This window comes from Varanus komodoensis, unplaced genomic scaffold, assembly GCF_004798865.1.
Source record: "Varanus komodoensis strain SLA01 unplaced genomic scaffold, ASM479886v1 scaffold37, whole genome shotgun sequence".
Classification (NCBI taxonomy): domain Eukaryota; kingdom Metazoa; phylum Chordata; class Lepidosauria; order Squamata; family Varanidae; genus Varanus; species Varanus komodoensis.
Window position 1 is genome coordinate 5,465,838 of NW_025335889.1, and position 22,520 is coordinate 5,488,357.

At 40.7% G+C, this 22,520-nt stretch overlaps 1 protein-coding gene across 7 annotated transcripts in view; it reads left to right on the plus strand.

The window, feature by feature from the left end:
- Positions 1-22,520, plus strand: part of ZHX3 (zinc fingers and homeoboxes 3) — a 58,592-nt gene that overhangs the window by 24,555 nt on the left and 11,517 nt on the right. For 4 of the 7 annotated variants that reach the window (XR_006415688.1, XM_044440260.1, XM_044440265.1 and 1 more), the window contains exons 2-3: positions 2,871-2,978; positions 19,483-22,418. Coding sequence is in view for 6 of the 7 variants with exons in the window: in XM_044440260.1 (XP_044296195.1) it covers positions 19,628-22,418 (2,791 nt within the window). In the remaining variant the exon portion in view is untranslated. Of the gene's footprint in view, positions 1-2,870; positions 2,979-4,390; positions 4,481-12,107; positions 22,419-22,520 lie in introns of those variants that run through there. The other 3 variants (XM_044440261.1, XM_044440263.1, XM_044440264.1) reach the window with 2 other exon arrangements.

The following is a 22,520-nucleotide window of genomic DNA, read 5'->3' on the forward strand; positions in this document are numbered from 1 at the left end:
TTTGCTTTTTATGAGGATTTCATTTGTAAATTACACAGGAAAATAGTGATTCTCCTTTGTTCAGCACACAGAGATACAGGAATCTTAGACTGGAATTTCAGGCCTGAGATTTCCCTTTCTCATATATATATATATATATATAATAAATGCAATGTAAATATTTAGAAATATAAATGATGAAAACATAAATACTTAATGATAACAGTAAAGATAGCTTCGACACTTGTGATCAGATAGTCTCCACATATCTTTCTGAATGCATGATCAGATGATGATCATTGTGGTTTTCCGATACAGAGAACATGGCCTGCTTAAATGCCTGTATTGCTGGGTAGCTAAAGATCCCACAGTGGTGTGGACATCCTAAAACGCATCTGTTTCCAGTTGAACCAATCTTTCCATGAATCTAGATACATAGCCAGCTTGCTTTAAGTGTTGAGAGAGGCAACTTCAGAAACGCAGGTTTTGTTTGATACTGCTGATTTCAAAAGATGTCAGGGAAAGATTGTGTAATTTTTGTAGTGAACATAAGTTGTATGTGTTGTAGCAGTAGTTGTATGGTCTGTTCTTATTACAGTTAATTGACATTTCATGATTATTGTCCTTTTATAATTTTATCCGGATTTCTTCAAACTGAGCAATTGGACAACAAAATACTAAATATAGTTAAAGATGGATAATTGTGAAGTTCCTTACATAGCACATACTTAATTTTTGGAATACCCTACAGAAGTTGTGAAGATGGGAATTCTCTTAGATAGCTTTGAAAAGGTTTGAGACACATTTACAATGGATAAGGTAATTGATGGCTAATAGCTATAATGGCCATATGGTACTTCCATATTAGAAACAGCAGTGCTATTGAGTACCAGCTGCTGGGAAGTAACAGAGAAAGAGATTACTTGCCTTCATGCTTCATTTGTGGGTCTTTCAGTGTCCCAGTTGCTCTTCATCCCAGTCCATTTGCAGTTATTTGACTAGTTATGGGGGAAACGGGATGCTTATTTCTCTCTATGTTGTATCCAAACTAGAAGCACATGGTGTTGGATCAGTGCAGAACTCTTACCTTGGGCCACTAAGATGACTAATTAACTAATAGTCACTGTAGTATAGTATAGTACTAGGGACCATCAATCCCAGTTGTGTGAAGTACTGATAGGCAAATCTCTCAAGCTGAGTTTCACTCAGGTTCAAATTTTCCCACTGCTTAATTAGTTCCATCCTAATTCTGAATAAGAGTATGATTTTAGTCAGCCTGAGCATTTGTACACATGTATACACATGTGCATTTCTCACGCTAGATGTAAGTTTGGTATGCTTACTTTTAAAAAGTATGTTTTTTTGTGTGCACTTTTCCAAACGTGCATATTTTTATGTGAATTGTATTCTGGAATATGTTCAGGTTTAGGAATTGCAAACCTGTTGTGTTTTCATTAAAATTTGAACTGAAAAATTCTCACCCATCCCGAGTGTGGCATGTGCCCCTTCTTTTCCTGGCCCTCCCCAAAGCAGCACCCAGGGAAACAAGCATGGGGAAAAATTAAAGTAGGGGTCTCTGTTGTAACGTTTTCACACATTAAAGCAGCAAGTTTTATAGCTCACAGTTTGAAGCCTAGTCTTTTCCCAGATGGAAAGCTGCATTGTTGTTGAAACATTGGTTATTGTGTTGCCTGAACTCAGCTGTGCTAACAACCCATGGTATATTAACCATGAACAAACCATGAAGAGGACATATGGTTTATTCCTGGGTTGTGAATTGTGGGTCATTCACCATTGTTTCTTAATGTGGCTGGCTTCAGATAATGTGATAACCCATATTTAACAAGAGCACATGGTTCAATGCCTGTGTTGTCTGAACGCAGTCATTCTTTGTCTCTTTAGTGTAGCATTGTCTTCATTGAATTTACAGGGTCTCTTGTGAAGATCTGTCACATCACCTGTTGCCCAAGGTCCTTTTAACTGGAGACAAAAGACACTGAACCGAGGTGTCTAGCAGCAAGTGTTTGCTGCTGAGCTGAATCTTGTCCTCATTTTTTTTTCCTTCTCTCCCCTTCTCTTTTAACGTGGATTACTTCTTTGGACTGGCATTTCATTCTATCAGTGTCGATTTTCCAAAGGTTACTATTTGGAATTGTACACTAGCTTGTTAGGAAGCTGCTCTGAATGAATCAGTGTTGCCAAATGCATTGCAGCAAGAAATACCTTGAATATATCTTGAATGTTTGTTCTGTGTTTTGAACATTCCAGTGTAAGGAAATATTTTACATTGGGTTGCAGCACCTATATTTAAGTTTAACCTCAGGCTTTTAAAAGAAGAAGCTGTTTCAACCATTTCATCATATCTGAACAGATGGAATTAAACTGTCAATTTGAAAGAAGAGGGTATACATCGTGGAAAGTGAAGCTACACATTTATATATAGCCATGGTCATAACCGTACTGGTTTGGTGGTTGTGTGATGGATCTGCTAAAGATTTTTCTGAGTAGGTGATTGTGGTATTTAGGACTTTTAGCAAGCAACTTAATTCAAAGCGAACTTGTAGCAAGTTATAAGTTCATTAGAAATACAGTAATCTCACTACAGGGAGTAGACTGTGACCAGGTGTCCAGGTGCTATACTTGCTCAGTTCTCTGTCTAAGTGTTAACAGGTGACTTCAAGGTCCCTTTGCTCTTTCCTTAAGTTCTTGATCTTTACGTTAGCCTTGGATTGAACATTGTAAAGGGCATCAGGAATGGTACCTTTGATAATATGCCTTATTTCAATACAAATTGTAATGCTTTGTTTACATTTAAAATAAAAGTGAAGAATTTGAAGCTTGCTTTGGAATCTGGAGCTGCAAATTTCTAAGCAGTTATTTTCTGTTTGCAGGGCTGAATCTGAATTGTTGCAGTCTGGACAAAAGAGCTCTCATGATGCCTAAAAGGAAAGAGACCAGGTTGGGAAGAGATACCCTAAGGAAACAGTGAAGTTTTTCAGGTAAGCATTGAACTTAGTATTACTACCTTTTTATTTGATTCTTCTTTCTCATATATAGTATCACACTCTTGTAATATAAAGATTATGTACCATACCCATAAATAATACAGTGCAGAATACAGACACTTACTGTATAACAATGCAATGTCATATGTGTTGAGATACATATACATGCACATACATGCACACATATTGCAATACAAATATTTCAATATATAACTGGAAAATCTTCTATTTCTCTTTCCTTTTCCCTGCAAAACTAAATCTTCCTTAACTGGCAGTGACTCCTTGTTTCCCTAACCCCTGCTGCCACTGCCAGAGAGAAGTAACTGGTGTCACAATAAGAGCTTCCATCTAATTACCTCTTTCCCTTAACATACGTATGCAAATCAAGTCATTTACTGTTCATTAATGTCAGTAAGATATGTTATTCACAATGCATTTACCTCTTGTTCACAATGCATTTCCTATATGTTGCTTGCATCCCTGATTATGTTCGTTCCTCTTTCTCATTCTAATTAAAGATGGCCCTCACAAAACTTCCCATGTTGGAACTTGCACAACAGGCACCTGTGACTGAGAGATTCATCTCAGTACTTGGAAGAGTGGGCCTTTAACTTAGGCATGCATGTTTTTTTTTACTAAGCTGTAGTTCAGTAGGTCCCATGCCCTGCATACTAAAAGTCGCAGGTTCAGTCCCTAGTACCTCTACTGAAAGATATCCTGCTTGAATCCCAGGAGGGCTATTGCCAGTAGCTACATGGCCCAGTCTCCTATCTTGGTAGAAGACAACTTCCTAGGTATGTATGATACCATATATCGGAAGGAACGAAGAAAGCACTTAACTTGGTTGCTGTTCATTGGTTGCAGCAGATGTGCACACATATCCTTCCATCAGTAATAAAGCTAAAGCCATTATTTTTAAGGGAAAACCTGCAAGCATCCCATCATTGGTCTGAAACACAAAATTTGTTCCAGGGTGCCATGGTTATTGCCCCGCTGAAGATTGGTTCCATGGCGGCTGATGTGTCATTACAAGTGACCATTACAGGCTTTAGGGAGAGCCTTTGTTAAGGGATGGAGTTCAGATTCCCTCCCTACCTGCTCCCAGCTATCTTCACACCTTCACCTTGAGCAGGCCAATCTTTGTGTGACTTGCTGTCTCTGGAATTCGTTGAGAACCTATTTGGACTGCCATCTACTGTGTGCACCACCCACACCTACACACTATGTTAAGCTGAGTCCAAAACCCAACACAAAGATGCTTTGTACCTTTGAAAGCTGGTGTTGTTGTGGAGGGTAAGAGCAGTGGAAGATTCAGTGGCTGCTGCAGGAGTTTAGCTCTTAGCTGCCCTTTGAGAAATGGGGCTTTAGATCTACAAGTTGTGGATTGTTTGTTTTCTTGTCTAAAGATACACAAATGAACCTTCAAGCAGAACTGCCTGTTAGGCAGCTCCAAGAGTTGCAAAGTGAGAGACAACAGCTGCGTCATGAGATTGGAAGTGAGTCAGCCTGCTCTTGTTTCTTTGCTGTTCTCCTGTAGGACACTCCTTGGCTGCTTGCATGCTTCTCTTCTTGTAGTGTTCTGGGAATGGAGGGCCTTGCTTATGTTATAAGTGCTGTGGGATCTTCTGATAAGGGTGTTCTCTAGGCTCCTTTGCTAGAACTTCTGTGCAGGAACTAGGCAGAGGGTGTGGTGCAGACCTATCTGTGGAATGCCTCCCCTGTTGAAATGCGATTGACGCCAGTGCTGCTGTATGCCTGGGTATTTTAAGTCGGTGCTTCCATAATTATATGCCCAGGTATTTTGAAGTCTTATGCTGGCTTATGACCATCTATTATGCTTATGAAACGAAGCATAATTTTATGTTTCTGATTTTTTTTCTTCCACCCTCTATAGAATGTCCCAAACTCAGAGGATTTGGGGCATTCTATAGCGGGTGGAAGAAACATGCAGGCAAGGATTTCTCAGTATTCCTCCCACCCTCCAAAATGCTTAGATGACTGACTTTGGTTGTGTGTGTATTTTGCAGCTGATCACTAGGAGAGAGGCTGAGTTGCCACCAGGAAGCACTGTAACGTGGCAGAGCCTCCCTGCTTTCCCTGTGGTGGAACAGCCAGCCCAGCCCCGAGGCTGGTCTTGCACAGTGCTGGCTGCAAGGGCAGATGAGTTTGGAGTTCCAGCTTCACCCTCAAAATGTGTTTCTGACGTTAGAGCTGGAACTTCACCCTTTCCTATTGCCACTGAGTGTATGCTTAATGGTCACAGGATTGTATCATTAATGCTTCATTGTACTGGAGCTTGTATTGGTCTTCAGACCTTTTGTATACCAGGCTAATATCTCGGGATGAAAAACAGGTTACAACTACCTTAAATAATTAATAATCAAATCTTCTGTGGTGACCACTAATTATACATTACTCTCATTTAGATTATTTGGGGTCAGATTTATAACAGAAGTTTCCCCTGTGCTGCAGTAAATTACATTGACCGACCAGTGCAGCTCTATTGTATTCCATAAGAAAACACGTACACTTGTTTCATGCCCAGGTCATAATTTGATAGTGAGCAAGCAAAATCAATGAGCCTCATTTGTGGGGGCCAGAGGATCACCTGATAAAAGTAGGGGAAGGGGCTTAAATGTTAATTTCAAAATTTAGATGAGATCAATTTGATTTGTGACTCAAGAACCAGCTTTTCATGATGCCATTTAATTCTATCCTATGACACCTAAATATTTCAGAACTTTAAAGTTCTGTAAACATACATATTTGCAAATAATTGTGATATCAGATATGAAATAAGGTTTTGTTGGTGGTGGTGTTTGTTTCCCCGAGGGTAAAATTCTTAAGATGAATTCAAGCGTTTGATACACATAGTGTATTTACATGCTGAATCACACTGGGATATAAATCTAAAACAATAACTTTTTATAAATACATATCCATTGAGAAAACAGATGCTTCTGCCATCCAACCTGATCTGTTTCTTTTATTAAATGCAGACAGTTGCAGGTTAGACTTCCATGTAATTTGTTTTTGGGGAATGTTTTAATCTAGATGCATAAAGCCAAATTGCTCAAGTTCACTCATTTATATGGAGTGTAGTTTACTGTGTAAGTGCTTTTTTGGCTCAGTGTGTCTCCTTTTCTGGCACCTAGACTGATGCCTTATCGGTGTCCTAGGTGCCAGGGAGCCTGGGAAATGTAGTTCTCTAGGGTGTTTCACTTGGCATTAGGTGTCTTGGATAATACTTATCCCATCAGTCCTTGTAGCTGATCCAAGAAGGGTTCACTTACCCCTATATAGTATCTATCCTTTCTGCTTCCCTGATCGTTTAGGCATGTATCCATATTATACACATATGCCTGCAGTTTCTTTACAGTTTGTAGTGCTTGGTTTAAACTGGTACAATAACCAAGACCATTGCATTTCATTTGGGGTTGCAGTAAATGTACTTATTACTGTACATATTGAAAGAGAAGTTTATGTTGTTGTAAAGTTGGTGTGATGTGGTTTCCTTGCTGTTGTTGACCATGGAGAGAAGCCCATTATGAGGGTTCATTAAGCCTCCAGGGGGAGATGATGGTGACGAGTAATGTTATTTCTATACTGCCCCTTAACCAAAGCTCTCTGGATAGTTTACCAAAATTAGTAGTACAAAATGCAAATGCAATTACAAGTATCACAGCATTTCACTACAGAAACTTTTTAAAAATGTAAACAAGTGAAACACATTAATACAGCAAGATCTCTTACATACACCCTCCCCTTCGATATTAACAACTTTGGTTAGGCTTCCTGGAAAACAAAGTGAATTCTTTCCAAAGCTTCTGAACCCTTAAAATTTCTTTCACACATTTGGTGGCAAGTTACCCTTGCTGTACCATTCCAGTCTTCTATAAACCAGAAGGAGCTTTGAGGCCCACAGGTGGCAGATCCCTTATTCTCCTTAGTTTGCTCTTCATTAAAACCGGGGGGGGGGGGGCTTCATGTTCTGCCCCCTACTCATTTTCTTTGCAGTGTGTGGCACTTATACCCATTCTTTGACTTGACCTCTCCTGCCCTTTTGTATCTTGGCACTAGCAAGGCACTGGGTCTTTGGCAGAAAGCTGTCAGAAGTGGAAGGGGGAATCTTTTGTTTCAAATACTGCCAGCTCTTGCCTCAATGTAGAACAGTTTGTTCTGTGAAAAGAATGAGCCAGTTCAGTGAGCAGGAGAACATACAGCCATAAACCAGCATATTGAGAAAGTTAAAAAAAAAAGGCCTTTTTGAAGCTGTCTTGAAGCCATGTTCTAAGGAAGCTGAGAAGAAAAATAATCTGTGTTTTCTAACAGGACTTTTTGTTTTGGCACATTGGTATTTCCACAGGGTCAGGACTTTTTAAAATCTTACATGGACATGCAGGACATAGGAAAGAAGTTGTATGTGCAAAATAAGAACTGACTCCTCCTGACCTGACCTGTGCTCCATTGGAACATTTTGTAATGGTATTTAAAGCTTTCTTACCTGGGGTCCACCAAGCTTCCGTCTCATTCCTCCCAGTCCTTTGTGGCCTAATATAGACAAAGTGGGCAATTCATGAATACCCACAAATAATTTGTTTTCTTTTTTGCTGCTAAAATGCAACTAATTTCAATGGATTTGACAATGAACATTTTCATTACCTCTTAGGAAATTACTGGCATGGAGACTCCAGGTTAGGGAACTTTCCAAGGAGTATCTTAACAGTGGCTACCAGTTTTGAATTCAGATATGCTAAACTTGCTAAATTTCTTACCTATGACATTTACTTGCTGAGGGGCATGCTTGTCCTGGAAGGAGGCTGCTTGTAATAGTATTTGCATTTGTGAATTTTTAAAAATCTCATTTAAGTAGTGCTTAATAATTTGTGGTAATAGCACATAATGATCATTCTAGACTGTTGTTGTTGCTTAGTTTGAACACTATAAACCTCTTGATATTGAAAAAGTATGACCAGCATTTCTCTTTAATACAGGAGATGTTTGTAGCAGGTGTTATAAGCTTTTTTTTAACCCTCTGCCTCCCCCCCCCCCCCCAGCACCACCACAATGGGGAGAAGAGGTGGAAATTTCAGGTGGAAATCAGGAGGAAAAAATAAATTCCCCCCTCTCAAATTGCCACAGCCTTGATCTGAATCAGGCCCGTATGCGTGTACACTAAAGTAAACAAGTTTGTCGTGATTAGCGAAACATTACTTTGGCCCTCAGAAGTGTTTGTTGATCCAGTTTAGCAACCTTGTATCTGGATATAGTCTGGGAGGGTTCATTACTGAATAAAAAGGACAATAGCAAATGCTATAGCATACTAATGCTGTAACATTATAATAAGTAGCAATGGCTAGTGTGAATGGTGGTAAAGAAGGCTGGCTTGTATGGGGATACTGGGCCATAATTTAGTTATTGACTCATTATACTTATTTCTTTCTTTCAGGATGCAAATCCTGCCAAAGTGGCTTATGTGCAAATCACATAATATTAATTAAACTGCAAACTTAACCTGGTAACAAGATCCTTCTCACAGTGCAGTTGACTCTGAGGGCAGGAAGGAGACTGTGCAGTGAAAGCAGGTTCTTTTGTATTGTTCTTACCATCAGCACTAAGATAAAATTATAGATCCACACAAATTGAAAAGAAAGTGAAAAGTAGCAGGAGGTTTGCTACTTTGTATTCTAGAGAAAAGGCTTTGCTTTAGAATGAGTTCAAGAACAAACATGTTTACAAAAGTAAGTAGAGGTAAGTGGCTTCTAAATATGCATGGCTTGCTGCAGCTAAGCTTCAGATACCTCTCTGAGCAGGTCTGTGAAATCGATCCAGACAAAAATCACTTGTTCTGCGCCAGTTTGGAAAAAGAACGTTGTTATTCACTCAGTGGGTCTCAGCCCATATAATGTCCAATCATTTTGAAAGCTGGGCAACATCTACAAAGTACAATTGAATGATGGGCATAAGAGAGCCATTGTCAACAGTGATGGAGAGTGTAGTGCGGTTTTACAGTCTGACATTGCTATAGCTCCACAGTTTGTATAACACTAAATGAGCACGTTTTTAAAATGTTCAAACCTATTTCCACATATATTAGTTCAGTAATCTTTAAAAGTAATTATGTAAGAGGGTAATCCTTTGCAGAGAAGGAATGAATCTGTGTGGTACCATGGTCAAGGTTAGACTGGCGCACCAGAGATCCAGATTCTAGTCCCTTTCTGGCCAAGAAGCTCATGGGGTGACTCTGGGCCAGTCATGAACTCTCGGACTAACCTACCTCATAGAGTTATTTTCAGGACAAAATGGAGGAAGAAGATTATGTAAGCCACCTTTGGTTCCTTGCAGGAAAAAGGTAAATGTATTAAATAAAATGAAATAAAAATCCCATGCAAACGTCTAGTGAAAGGCACAAAGATCAAAGGATGGAGGGACAAAGACCACTGCTACTCCTCTTTCTGCTCTGCTGGCTTCAGCTTGCAGGGTGCAGGGATCTGCGTGACCACTGAACTGAGGGGCTTCTGAACAGTCAGGGTTCCACCCGAGGCAGTCTTCTCCTCTGTAATGCCACACAGATGTAAACTGTGCCAGTTTTACTATCCCTATCATACAAACAGAATATTAGTTAGGAGAGCCTGAAGGCTGGGGTATGCTGCGAGCTTGAGGGGGGCGGGTTCCCTCTAAAGCTAATTAAGAGTATTAGACTAAAGGTATTAGACTAACAAAGACATTAGTATGGCGGTGGCGGGGGGGGGGGGCATTCTTGAAACTAGCTCACTCCTAACACTCCGTTCTTATGGGAGTGGCAGACATGGCCAGATTCTTTTTCTGCTTGTAATACTGGCTTTCATGTGTAAGAAGAATAAGAGAAAATTGGTATGTGGTACAGGAAGGCCTCATTTTTCTAAGTAGACAAAATGAGAGAAGAAGCAAAATATACAAGTGAACTTGTTTTCAAAAGATGATGCAGCCCTCGTAACCTCAAAAGTTGTTGGATAGAATCTTACACAATGCCCATGGTAAACAATTGTGTAGTTCTGTTAGGGGAGTCCCTTCATTGGCTTGTTTTTTTCTCCACTTCTCACCTGTCTAATTTCTGGGCTATTCAAATGAGTTAATTTCTGATAGAAGATTGTTATTTAAATAAGGAAGAAGACCCCTCTCTGAGTTTTTCTGGGTACCAAGGACAGACCTTTGTTTGGACCTCAACATTTCATTTTTCTCCCTCTGGCCTGAATTAGCAAGAAGTCTTCAATTCTTAGCCACCTAATCACCCGGACAACTTACTCACTGTGCTGATGGGATGTTAATTAAGCTGGCTGGTGGAATGGCCACACAGTGTTGGCAGGGTCTAATTATCAATGCAAAACAAATGTTGATGACTCTCTTGCTAGAAGCAGAATATGAAGTTACTTGGATGTGAGTGTGCAAAGCCTCATGCATAGGCATGTTTGGCTTGTCTTTCTGTAGATGAGCCAGATAAATTAACCATGGTTTGTACTTGAGTTATTTCTATGGCTTGCAAAAGATCATGTAACATAAACCAAACTGTATGGGCAGCATGCACCAGCAATTCAGAACTTTTATAAGATTAGGGATTATTGTTGCATAAGAACTGGTCCAATAAGAGTAATTCATCAGAACTTGTCTATGGCAAAGCTAAAGTCTTTGATTATGTCTTATTAAGATGTTATCATTATTTATGATGAATGTCAATTTAAGTGTGGTAGTGGCCTCTGAAAAATAACACCTGCCATTTTAGAATTACATCCCATTGGCACTTTTGAAGCAGAATGTGCTGACAGCAAGCACTTAACTATTAATCCAGTGTTGCTTTAAAGTACTATATGCAGTGCTTGTTGGCATTTATTGGGTACATCCATGCACTGTAGCTGTGATTGGCATGTGTGGATTTGGAATGCTTTCAAAGCTATATTCAAAACATAAGATGGGGAGGGATCTGATGAGTGGCATCCATTATGTTTATCCAGGTGTAGTAACATCCAGCGAGACAGTGATTTTTCACCAGCAGCTTACTAGTTAAGAAACTCATCCTATCATAAATGCATTTGCTATACTACTTCAGTATGCAGATGGGGGGATCACAAGACTGAATACTTCTCTCAAATTAAAACATACACAAAATGTTCACATGCACAGAAAATTTTCACATAAAGGGTTGTGGCCTAGTATTTTCCCATTGTGATAGTTTTCAGCATGAAGGGTTTTGTTTTGTAAAGTGCCATGAACCTGGTCAGTCTTATATAGCATTGCCCATGCAGTAATGAACCTGGGGGAATCTACACTAGGGATGTGCAAGGGTGTGTTGGGAATTCATCTGATTCCCTGGCTTGCTCCCTGGACTTTGATCCACTTTGTGGAGGCCCAGAGTTCAAGTTCCTGGTGAGTGTGTCCAGTGGTCACAGGGTTCTCACTGAGAATCAAGCCCCATGCATTATGTTACCAACATCCACACACACACACCAGAGCAGCTGGTCAAAGAGTGGTTGCTCCTCACACCAAAGAAGGGTGATCTTGGGGCACTTGGTTGTCGTGTGTCCCCCACAACTGGTAGCAGCACCTGCTCACATGCCAGAGAAGCCACTCAGATTGTGGCCATGGGGTGCTCAAGAAGGATGGTTGTGGGGTGCTCAGCTGTGGGCACGTTCCAGGAAAGCGGTCCCCCAACCACTGGGCAGACAGCATCGCTCTTCTGTGCCACATACAGCTTCACCTTAGGCTGCTGCTGCTGCTGACATGGAAGAAGGTTGTCAAGCACAGGAAGTTCATGGGACAGATTCTGATAGGATTCTTCCCATCCCGATCTACACCATCCATTTTTACCACCATCGAAATGCTGGAGTTACTGGCACATTACATGACATTCACCGGCCTCCCAGTGATTGTTTTGTCTGGATTTCTTCTGACCTCTTAGGTCACAACTTTGTATGTATTTTTATATTTTAAATATAGATATTCTGATGTTGTTGTTAGTCACGAAGTTGTGTCCGAACCATCACGACCCCATGGACAACATTCCTCCAGGCCTTCCCGTCCTTCATCATCCCCCGGAGTCCACTTAAGCTCACACCAACTGCTTCAGTGACTCCATCTAGCCACCTCATCCTCTGCCCTCCCCTTCTTTTGCCATCTATTATTCCCAGCATTAGGCTCTTCTTCAGGGAGTCTTTCCTTCTCATTAGGTGGCCAAAGTATACACATATAAAACACCCACTCACCAAGAAAATCTTTTTTCCTGGAATATATGTCTCTGTGTACTAAAATTCTGGAACTGCTCTAGAGCCTGGAGCAGTGCTTTCAGTTGTCTGGTGGGCTTCAGGGGGCAAGGACAGCAAATAGCTTGTGGTGGCTTTGGGAAAACAGCAACTTGGAGATCCTTGAGTTGCTCTCCTGCCTCCCTTGTTCCACCTTACGACTTTTGTCTTCCTCTGATTGCAAATGCCTCTTCATCTCTCCTTTGAAAAAGATTATTTGAGGTGCCTTTGCAAGCTTTCCTGGTTGTCTCTTTTGTTCTCTTGCTCAACTTGAAATCCATGTCTGCTCAAAGGGATATCAGATTATCTTCAATGGCCTCACCCACCATTATATCCCCTTGACTTCCATGGATCTAACATGTGGGAAAGTCTGCACAGGAAAGGGCTGTATGTGCTTGCTTTTGGGTGGGAGGGAATGGGAGTGCTGGTCCCACTGGCTTCACTTTGTGGAGGTAGGGAGGACAATAGCAAGCAACAGCACATTTTTTGTCTTTTTTTGCAAGTCCTGCAGTGCTTTTGCAGCAAGCACTGTTATTTTGTTTTCCTTTTAAAAAGTACCTCTGCTCTTTCGCTCCTTTGCATGGCTAACTAAGATTAAAAACCAAACACAGCAAAGGAACCTTAAAATGCCATTTTGTTGTGCACATCCTCTTTCCACTCCTTCCACTTCTCCCTCAATTCCATTTGTATGTGACACACCCTTGGGCTTTCAATTGTACTGTATTCATCAGCATGTGCGCCAGTTGTGAGAGATGCATTTTGCATAGGTATTGCGACTGTGTTTTCCCATAAATGGAAAGAGCTGTAGCATAGATCTCCATCCATTTTTATATGGCATATGCATCCGTTGTTCTGTAGAGAGTCTATACATTGCTCACAACATTGGGGTTCCTCACTAAGAAAATCAGTAATGGCAAACAAGCTTTCTGAAATGTAGCTTGACCAATAACCATCATTTCTGATGTTTCTCTGCAATATGCAGTTGCAGCAGAACATTGGACATGATCTTCTAGAATGCATTTTCAACATATATGGAACAATGGCTTAAGGGGTTTGTTTGCAGCTCCAGGTGAACTGGGAGAATGAAAATCCGCCATAAAATCTTTCTGAAATGCAGACAAATCCATGTGGAACAGGTTCTCCATTAGGGTAGGACTTGGGGAAACAATTGTATTAGAGAATATTGAACAAGCCAGCTGCAACATTTTTATCCAGGCATGTAGCGGTAATGTAAGTGTGTCCATATGATTCCAGTTCATACGTGCTCCAGAACATTCTGTTTTCAAACTACTTTGGCTGTTCCTGGAGCCATAGCTTGAAGATGGTGAAGATCACTGCCCTAAACTATATTGTTAAAATGAAAAATTCAGATGCTGGGGTAGCCAAGAATGAATTGTAATTGGAAAGGTGGAGTTCAGTTCTGGTACTAAAAAAATTCCTGCGTTTTAATCCTTCAGTTCTGCCATTTGCACTTAGTTCCTGTTGGTGGCATATGGGATTCTGATTTTTTAAAATGAGTAGAAAAATAAAGAGGACTTGCAAGACTGAAGTCTGCCCTGATTCAGACAGCAAGCTAAGGCCATCCTTTTTTCCTGAAATTCTAGTTAAGAACATGACTTGTGTGTCCTCAAATGATTTCTCTGTTTAATTGTTTGCTTTTTTAATCCTTGTTGTAATCTTTGCAAAGTTTTGCTGCCTGTACATTTTTAATAGGGTACCTTGTACATTTTCATAAATGGAATAGATCTCTTTTCTTGGTTACATTATGATTAATTAGTGGCAGATAATACAAACTGGAGAATGTGTGGGTGTCCCCATGTTTTCTTTAATTAGATATTGTTCACAGGGTATACTTGTCACAGTTTGTTAAATGTTAAGGTCAAGAGGAATTGCTTACCCAAGACGATTGCCCTACTTTTTGTGTGCTACTTTAACTTTAATTAACTTACTGCATTAAAGCAGATGATGCAGCTTCCTTGGTTGCCAGTGGCAGCATGATGCTGATCCACACTTACACCGCCCATCTCTGGAGAGGTCTTCCACATGCTCGCAGGCATAATCCATTCACAGCTAGCTGTGCTCATACTGGGTGATCACTCTGGAAACCTAAGGAAACTTATCTGGCTCTAAGCAGCCCCTTGGTCAATTGTTTGTGTGTGTGTTTGTGCACATGCACTTGCACTTGCATGCATTAGGTCTGGTCCAGATATATTGTTGCCTAAGGCAGAATAGGAAAAGTGCCCACCCTTCCCAAATCAGGGTGTTTAGTATCCAAGGCTGGACTGGTTATGTTGACATCCAAGACGTAAAATCTCACAAGTACCTCTTCCTGGGGGCGAATTACAACCGTAGTAAATGGAATAACGCTTTGCTACTTTCTCATGGCATCTAGAAATATGTGCTCTCATTCTGCCTAAAGGTAAAGCCAAGCCTTACCTGTGCAGCTAACATGCAGTGATGGTATCATTCAAACTGTCCCCCGAGAGCCAGATGTGGATTGTGGTATTGTCACAAATCTGCAACCTCTGGAGTTGCTGGGCATAAATGAAGCATCTGGAGCTGGGGGGCCTTGATCATGCCAAATAAAGTACAGCTATCCCTTAACTCTTGTTTAGCTTTCCCCACCACAGAGGTGTAGGCAAACTGGTACTGAAAACTGGTACTGGTTCAGATAAAACTGTGTGTTTGACTATCTAAAGAATCCATGTGTTTGCTTTACTAACTAAGTAGGACTTGGGAAGAACCACCCAGAGAGCTTCAGCTGTTTGGGCAATATAGAAATTAATTAATTAAGACTGCCCTTTTAATCTTCTAATTGGAAACACTGGCATTGTCAGACTGAATGTGTTACATTACTGCCCAACCCTACATTAATAACCCCATGAAAACAGACCATGTACCTCTGATCCAGGTGAAAGGGATTGGAATGTGCTTACTCAAGAGCATGCCTGAAACATAACTATAACCATGCATAGATTTGTCTTGTATCTACCCCAGAGCTGTGCTCTCCTCTACTCCTCTATAACTTATAAAGAATAACTTGACTAGCAATAGATGTGAGATAGATATGTGCTCTCTCTGGCAGAGGATAGATGAAAAGATTTAAAACATAATAAAGATGTTAATGCATAATTGATACTAAGTTGTAGAATCCAGGACCTGTTCACAAGTTCAAGATCAGTTTTGTAAGTCATTCTCATGCCTGAAGGATGTGTGAATATCAGTAGACACAAATCTCAAAAGGATGTCTCTGAGCTTCTTGTCTGCTGTCATTGACAAAAGACCATACCTAGTGACTCTGCCTTCTGTTTAATATTTTTGTTTAAAAGTGTTTAAAAAGCAAATAGGAAAATGTCTCAGTTAAAACATTTTAAACAAAACCCCTCTTTCAATTGAAACATTTTGAGGTAGAGACTTAGCCATCTACTGGGCGCTGGACAATCAGCTAGGGAAGGCTTGATTGTACAGGTAGGCATTTAACTGGAACATTGTCCTTATAAAGAGGATGGATCCCATCATGGGAAAGACCCATTTGTGAGTTACCACAACCAGCAAGGCTTCATCCAATGATCTTAGTGAACAAATGGTCTGCATTGGAGAGGCTCATCTGCTAGGTGATGGGGCTGAGGAGTAACTGTGTCCTTTCGTGGACATGGCCAACTTTGAAAGATGTTGCTAACACTGATGTCACAGTGTGTGCAAACATCAGAAGAAGAGTTCAACACATTCAGAGGGCAGCTGGTCAGGATTGTCTGGCATAGGGAATACGGGGTGCTTCATGGTGTTGGAAGGGGCTCATTTGGTGAATGTGATAGTTGGGTTGGAAGGTGGATGTTAACTGGGATTAAAAGTCAATTACTATTGGTGATTTAACTGATTATTGTAATCTGTGGATCTGTGTTACCTCTGGATTAAAGGGTTGAAACTATTTAAAGGTGCCCTTTGGGTTTTGTGTGAGCACATGTGTGTTTGGCATGGATTTAGGTATTCCCTGCTAGGAAAAGGATTCTTATCCTCCTAGCATATAATTTTCAGAAAATCAAATGGCTCTGCCTCAATATAGTAGTTGAATGGATGCAAAGTGACTGTTGTGTTGCTAAATAAGAGGTACAACCCTGATGGAGGCATTAAAAAGCAGAGAATTTTTGTATCTAATTATAGTAATAATTCAAGATGATCCAACTTATTTTTAATGAAACCTTCAAATTAAAAATGAGATGCAGTTTGAAATATTACTGAACAATTGTGATCCTCCTATTATAGGATAACTGCACAGAATAGAAGCTGCTGTAGGTGGTGTGTGTGTTGGTAGGCCAAATTTCCCATACTTGTATTTATATGTTTTAAAGGGTCAGCTATGGCCCCAAATGTATTGGAAGATTAAAAATGACTGATTTGGGGGAAGAAGCTATAGCTCATTCTGCCTCTTATAAATAAAGAAGATTGCAGGTTTGATCCCTGGGACCCCCAGTGAAAAGGATCCCAGGTAACAAGTGCTTGGTAAAGACCACAGAGACTTTGGAAGATTGCAGTCTGTCAAAATAGATGACACTTTGCTAGAGGAACTAGTAATCCAACTTGACATATAACATCTTCATGTGTTTGAGTTCAAATGAATCGAATACATCCTTCATTTTTTAAAGAGAAGCAAAACATCCTAGCCTGCTGCGTAGCAGAACAAGTCATGTTGCTCTCAGGCTTGATTCCCTTACAATTGTACAAGTACACAAGCTCCAGTCTGCCTGGTAATCAAAAACATCCTGTTAAGATTGGTCTTCTCCGAGTACACAGTAACTCAAGTTGCAGATACAAGTCTGCGCCAGGCCCCTGCATGTGCTTATGTAACTGTTCTCGTGGGGAAAGAAATGTACAAACAGTCCCTTCGATTACATTTTGTCTGGAATGTTGTCACCATGCTTAAATTTAAGCTAACTTTACATGAGAGGGCCAAGCAAATATTAACTTTTTCTGGGAATAAGGTCAGGCTGTTACAATATTCTAAATCAAACCGCTCTCTCTCTCTCGCGCTCTCTCTCTCTCTCTTGCTCGCTCGCTCTCTCTTGCTCCCCCCCTCCCAAGTTTAACTGTGTCAAAGCTGAGCTATCCCTCCAAATGCAATTGAGATACAATCTTTTTAACTGTTAGAATCCAGCTATCGTGGGAATGCTAATCCACTTAGGCAATGCTCAGTCTAAGAGTAACTTTGGATGCCCAGTCCAACAACAAATGCAGGGATAAGGTCATAATGGCCTTTAACTTTCATTCCATTTGTACTGTGGAGCCACTTTAAGTGCTCACCAGCAATGGTGGGAGATGCTTTTCTGACATCTGAGAAAGGGAGTATCAGTTAAATGTGGAAGATCCATATAATTAGCCATACCACATGACTGGGTCAATTTGGTTCCAGGTTCATATCTAGAGCAATGGACGGACTACGTATAAGACAGCTTGGTAGTGTTGTGATGGTAGTCCATCATATGGAGCATTACTAATTATCATATGGAAGGTTGATCCCAGAAGAATTATGGGATACTCCCATTTGAGTTAATTGAAACTGCTTCCGTTGTGGGTGGAAAATAATACGTCAAGTCTTCTTATTTTTGAAATGTATACACCAGTACCAAATCCATCTGAAACTCTCTTGAACTCGTTCTTGAAGGTGTATCTAATGCTGCTCATTATGTTCATGTGAACATAGTGTGGAAAGGGAGGAGGGTAAACTAGTATATGGAACCTCTTTGAAATACTTACCTCATGCAAGTAAGTTTTGCTCTGTTATCAATTGTCTTTTTTCTATTACAAATCCACCCGGAAACTTCTCTTTTCCCCCTCAGAGGTACACAAGATTCTATGCTAATATTTCAGCAGAAAACCTGTAGATCAGAATGGGGTACCTCTGGCTCTCCTGATGATAGTGGAATCCAGCTCGTATAATCCCTACCCAACATGGCTAGTTGTCAGGGCTGATGGGTGTTACAGTCCAACAATATCTGGATAAGAACAGATTCTCAACCCTGCTGTAGATCATCATCTAAATTTGGCCTGCATTGTTCAACATAGCAATGCAAGAAACAAGTCAGTAGAATATATTTCTCATTCCTTTTTAAATAAATATATATTTGTGGCCTGCATCTTTCACTGTATTAGATGGTATCCCTGAGACACCAGCTTTTAAAGCTGTTTCAACTGGCATAGCAAGTCATTGAGAGGCTTTGAATATATGTTTCTAAGTGATTTGCATAAGTTTATTATTGGGGCTTTTAAACTTTGCTGCTTGTATACTTTACTTATATTTGATATGATTTATTACTAATAGTTTTTGGCTACCTTGAGTCTAAACACAAAAGCTGAACAGAAGAACTGTGGGACCTCTGCATATTGGCAGATCGCCCCTCTGATGGCACTAAAACTATTTTTACATAGCTCATTTGAGATCGGAGAATGTTATATCTGTGGGCTCAAATTGATGTACCAATTAAAAATTACAAGAGGTACTAGCTGCAGACATATGCTTAACTTTTATTAAATATTATATTGCATTTTAATAAAAATATGTATGTAACTGTTACAGCTGAGTAGGAATTTAACATCAAATATGCCTATGGCGACTTAAATTTTTTCTTATGAATTGCTTTTCCTCCAAACTGTCAGTCCTGCCATGATGTGTGTTCCTCATATCAGTCTCCCTTTAATTCTCTTGCTAACTGTTGATTGAATGTATTTTTTAAAAAATCTTGTATCAGTGTCCCAATCCACTGAACTGAAATGATCTTGTCTCTTATGTAACTGTCACATGATGGGTATGTAATGTATCAGCTGTGGCCAAAAAGTGGATTGGGATCTACTGGTTAATTTGCAATAGATAGGCAAGAGTTTCTAACTCCCAAATGTTTAACCACAGCAACAATAAGCTATTCCCACTGTAAATAAGGCTTTTGGAACCCCTGATTTGTAGTATCTCAGATGGAGATTTGTGCATGTTTAGGCAGGCCATCCCTTGGGTGTGGAAGGTTTTGTTCTGCCTGCTGAACTTGGCTCCTCACCATCCCAACCTCTCTTTTGCAGCTGGCTTTAGTTCGGGTTTTACTAATGACAGTGGTGATCCTGTAAGTCTAACAGCTGACCACACATGTAATATAAAGTTCAGGAGTCAATAGCATGTGGTAATACTAGTATAAGCTTGTGGCACAATGCTTTGCTAATATAGTATTATCTTGTTTCCTCAGATTTGATGGCAAATTTAAGTGGTTCTCCGAACTCTTGATGAACATTTCCTGGGGCATCATGGATTTGCTGGAATTCCCCCTGCAAGGCATTCTTAAAAAGTAATATTTGCTTCCTGAGCTCTGACTATCTTCATTGGTTGCAGTAATGGCCAGCAAAAGGAAATCCACAACGCCCTGTATGATACCGCCCAAGACCTTGGCATTACAGGACTCACAGTCAGTCTCTGTTGGTGTTGATCATGAAGAAACTCAACAACCTGTTACTCCCACCACACTGCCTATTAGTGAAACTGCTGTTAATAGCGATCATAACAGTGGGACGTTGTCCAATGGATATAATGGTATTGTAGATGGTGGGACATACAGATGTACATATTGCCATTTTTACTCTCAAGATGTTAATCAGTTCCTTGGTCACCTTGATTCTGAGCATATAGACTTTAGCAAAGTTCCTTCCTTTGTGTGTGTGCAGTGCAGTTTCCTGGTAAAGAGCCACAAAGAGCTTTCATGTCACAATGCAGAGCACCATGTTGGGGAAACCAGCTTAATCTGGAATGTTGTGAAGCAAGGCAATCATGTCATTGTGGAACAAACCTTTGGAGATACTGGCACTGACAGCTGTCAAGATCTTCTGGGAGATCTACCTGAGGAAGTTCAAGATAGTCAAGCTGAAATTATTATTACTAAAACACCCATTATGAAGATAATGAAAGGAAAACCAGAAGTTAAAAAGATCCACACATTGAAAGAAAATGTATCTAGTAAACCAAACAAGGATCTGGAGACAAAAGGTGGTGAACGGCCATTCACCAATGGATCTGTGCCAGTGAGCCCATCAGTAGCAGGTGCGGTCAAATCAACACCTGTTGTCAATGGCTCAGTAATAGGAAATGTGCCTGTTTTGCAGGCAGGCATCACCCAACTGGTGCAACTGCAACAGCAACCACAAGTTCACCAGCAGCTACCCACATCAAAATCCCTTCCCAAGGTCATGATTCCCTTGAGTAGTATCCCAACATACAATGCAGCAATGGACTCTAACAGCTTCCTGAAAAATTCTTTCCATAAGTTCCCTTACCCTACCAAAGCTGAGCTTTGCTATTTGACTGTTGTGACCAAGTACCCAGAAGAACAGTTGAAGATTTGGTTTACAGCCCAGAGGTTAAAGCAGGGAATCAGTTGGTCACCTGAGGAGATAGAAGATGCACGGAAGAAAATGTTTAATACTGTGATTCAGTCTGTGCCCCAATCCACCATTACAGTGTTGAATACACCTCTAGTTACAAGCCCTGGTGGTGTTCAGCATCTCATTCAGGCCAGTTTGCCTGGACATTCAGTTGGAAAACCTGAAGGAGCAGGTGGTGTTCTAGTCACCCAACCGATAATAGCAAATGGACTTCAAGGAACAACCTCATCTCTTGCCATAGCAGTAACATCCATTCCAAAGACCCAGATTGCTAAGCCACCCACTACTGTTTCAGTTTCTAGTTCTCCATCCACTATGAAGGTAGTCAGTGCTGCTCAGTCTCAGATCACTGCTTGCCCAAATATAACATCACAGGCATTCTTGGATCCCAACTTGTACAAAAATAAGAAGTCTTATGAACAGCTGTCTGCACTAAAAGATAGCTTCTGTAGGAATCAATTCCCTGGTCATGTCGAAGTTGAACGGCTCACAAAAATCACAGGACTTAGTACAAGGGATGTTCGAAAATGGTTTAGTGATAGGAGATACCATTGTAGAAACATTAGAGGCAGCAAACTGATGCCTCTTGGCGATAATACAATAATTATAGATTCTGTACCTGAAATTACCTTCACGTCCTCTCCCAAATCAACCACAGAGTTAACTACCACATCAATACCAACACCTGTTGTTCATGCCTCAATCCGCAATCAGTCATGTCATCATCAGTCCCCTGATTTTTCCACTACCAAGTATAAGGAGAGGGCTCCTGAGCAACTCAGAGCTCTAGAAAGCAGCTTTGCACAAAACTCTTTTCCTCTTGAGGAGGAAGTAGACCGTTTAAGAAGTGAAACGAAAATGACAAGGAGAGAGATTGACAGCTGGTTCTCCGAGCGAAGGAAAAAACAGGCAATCGAAGAAGAGCTGTGCCTAGATGAAGATGCTGTAGATGACTCAGTGGAAGAAGAAGACTCCTCAGATGACTTAAGAACTTCATGTGAGAATGGCTCATTGGATGCAGCCAGCAGGTCTCAAACATCAAGTGAGCGCAAAGTGACCCCTATAAAAATCAACCTTAAGAACTTTAAGGTGACTGAGTCAAATGGCAAAAGTGAGATGCCAGCCTTGTGTGCAGATGTGCTAAGAGGGAGTTCTCCTAGCAAGACACCTGTGCCTCCCAAACCCAAGCTAAGCTTTAAAAAGACTGCTCAGCAAAGACATTTGCTTAAACTGCTCTTTGTACAGTCCCAGCGGCCCACAAATGAACAATATGACCAAATATGTTCTCAGACAGGCCTTCCCAGGGTTGAAGTGATTCGCTGGTTTGGAGATAGCCGTTATGGTTTAAAAAATGGAAACTTGAGGTGGTATCAGAACTATAAACATGGCATCTTTCCTAAAGGTCTAGAAGCTTCTGGTGACACCAGCAAGGATATCCTCCAGGACTATTTCCAAAAGAACAAGGTCCTTTATGAAGATGACCTCCCAGATTTGTGTGAGAGAACTCAAATGACCACTCCACAGGTGAGGCTCTGGTTTGCTGAAAGGCTCGATGAAGAAAGCCGGGCCATATCGGACACAGGTAGCGAAGATCAGTCCTCGAATGCTGGCGAGCCAGCTGGCAGCCAGAAAGGGGCATTTGATGCCTTTTCAGAGGTTTCTGAAAACAGTGAATCGTGGGAGCCTGGAGGCCAAGATGGCAGTTCAGAACTTGAAGGTACAGAGAGTCATCCACCTACAGTTCACTTTGGTAAGCATTTTCATACCTTCCACAAATATTTCTGCTAACAAGATTCTCTCTTTTTAATGTCATGACTCACAGCATCAAAAAGCAGATGATGCTTAATTAGAT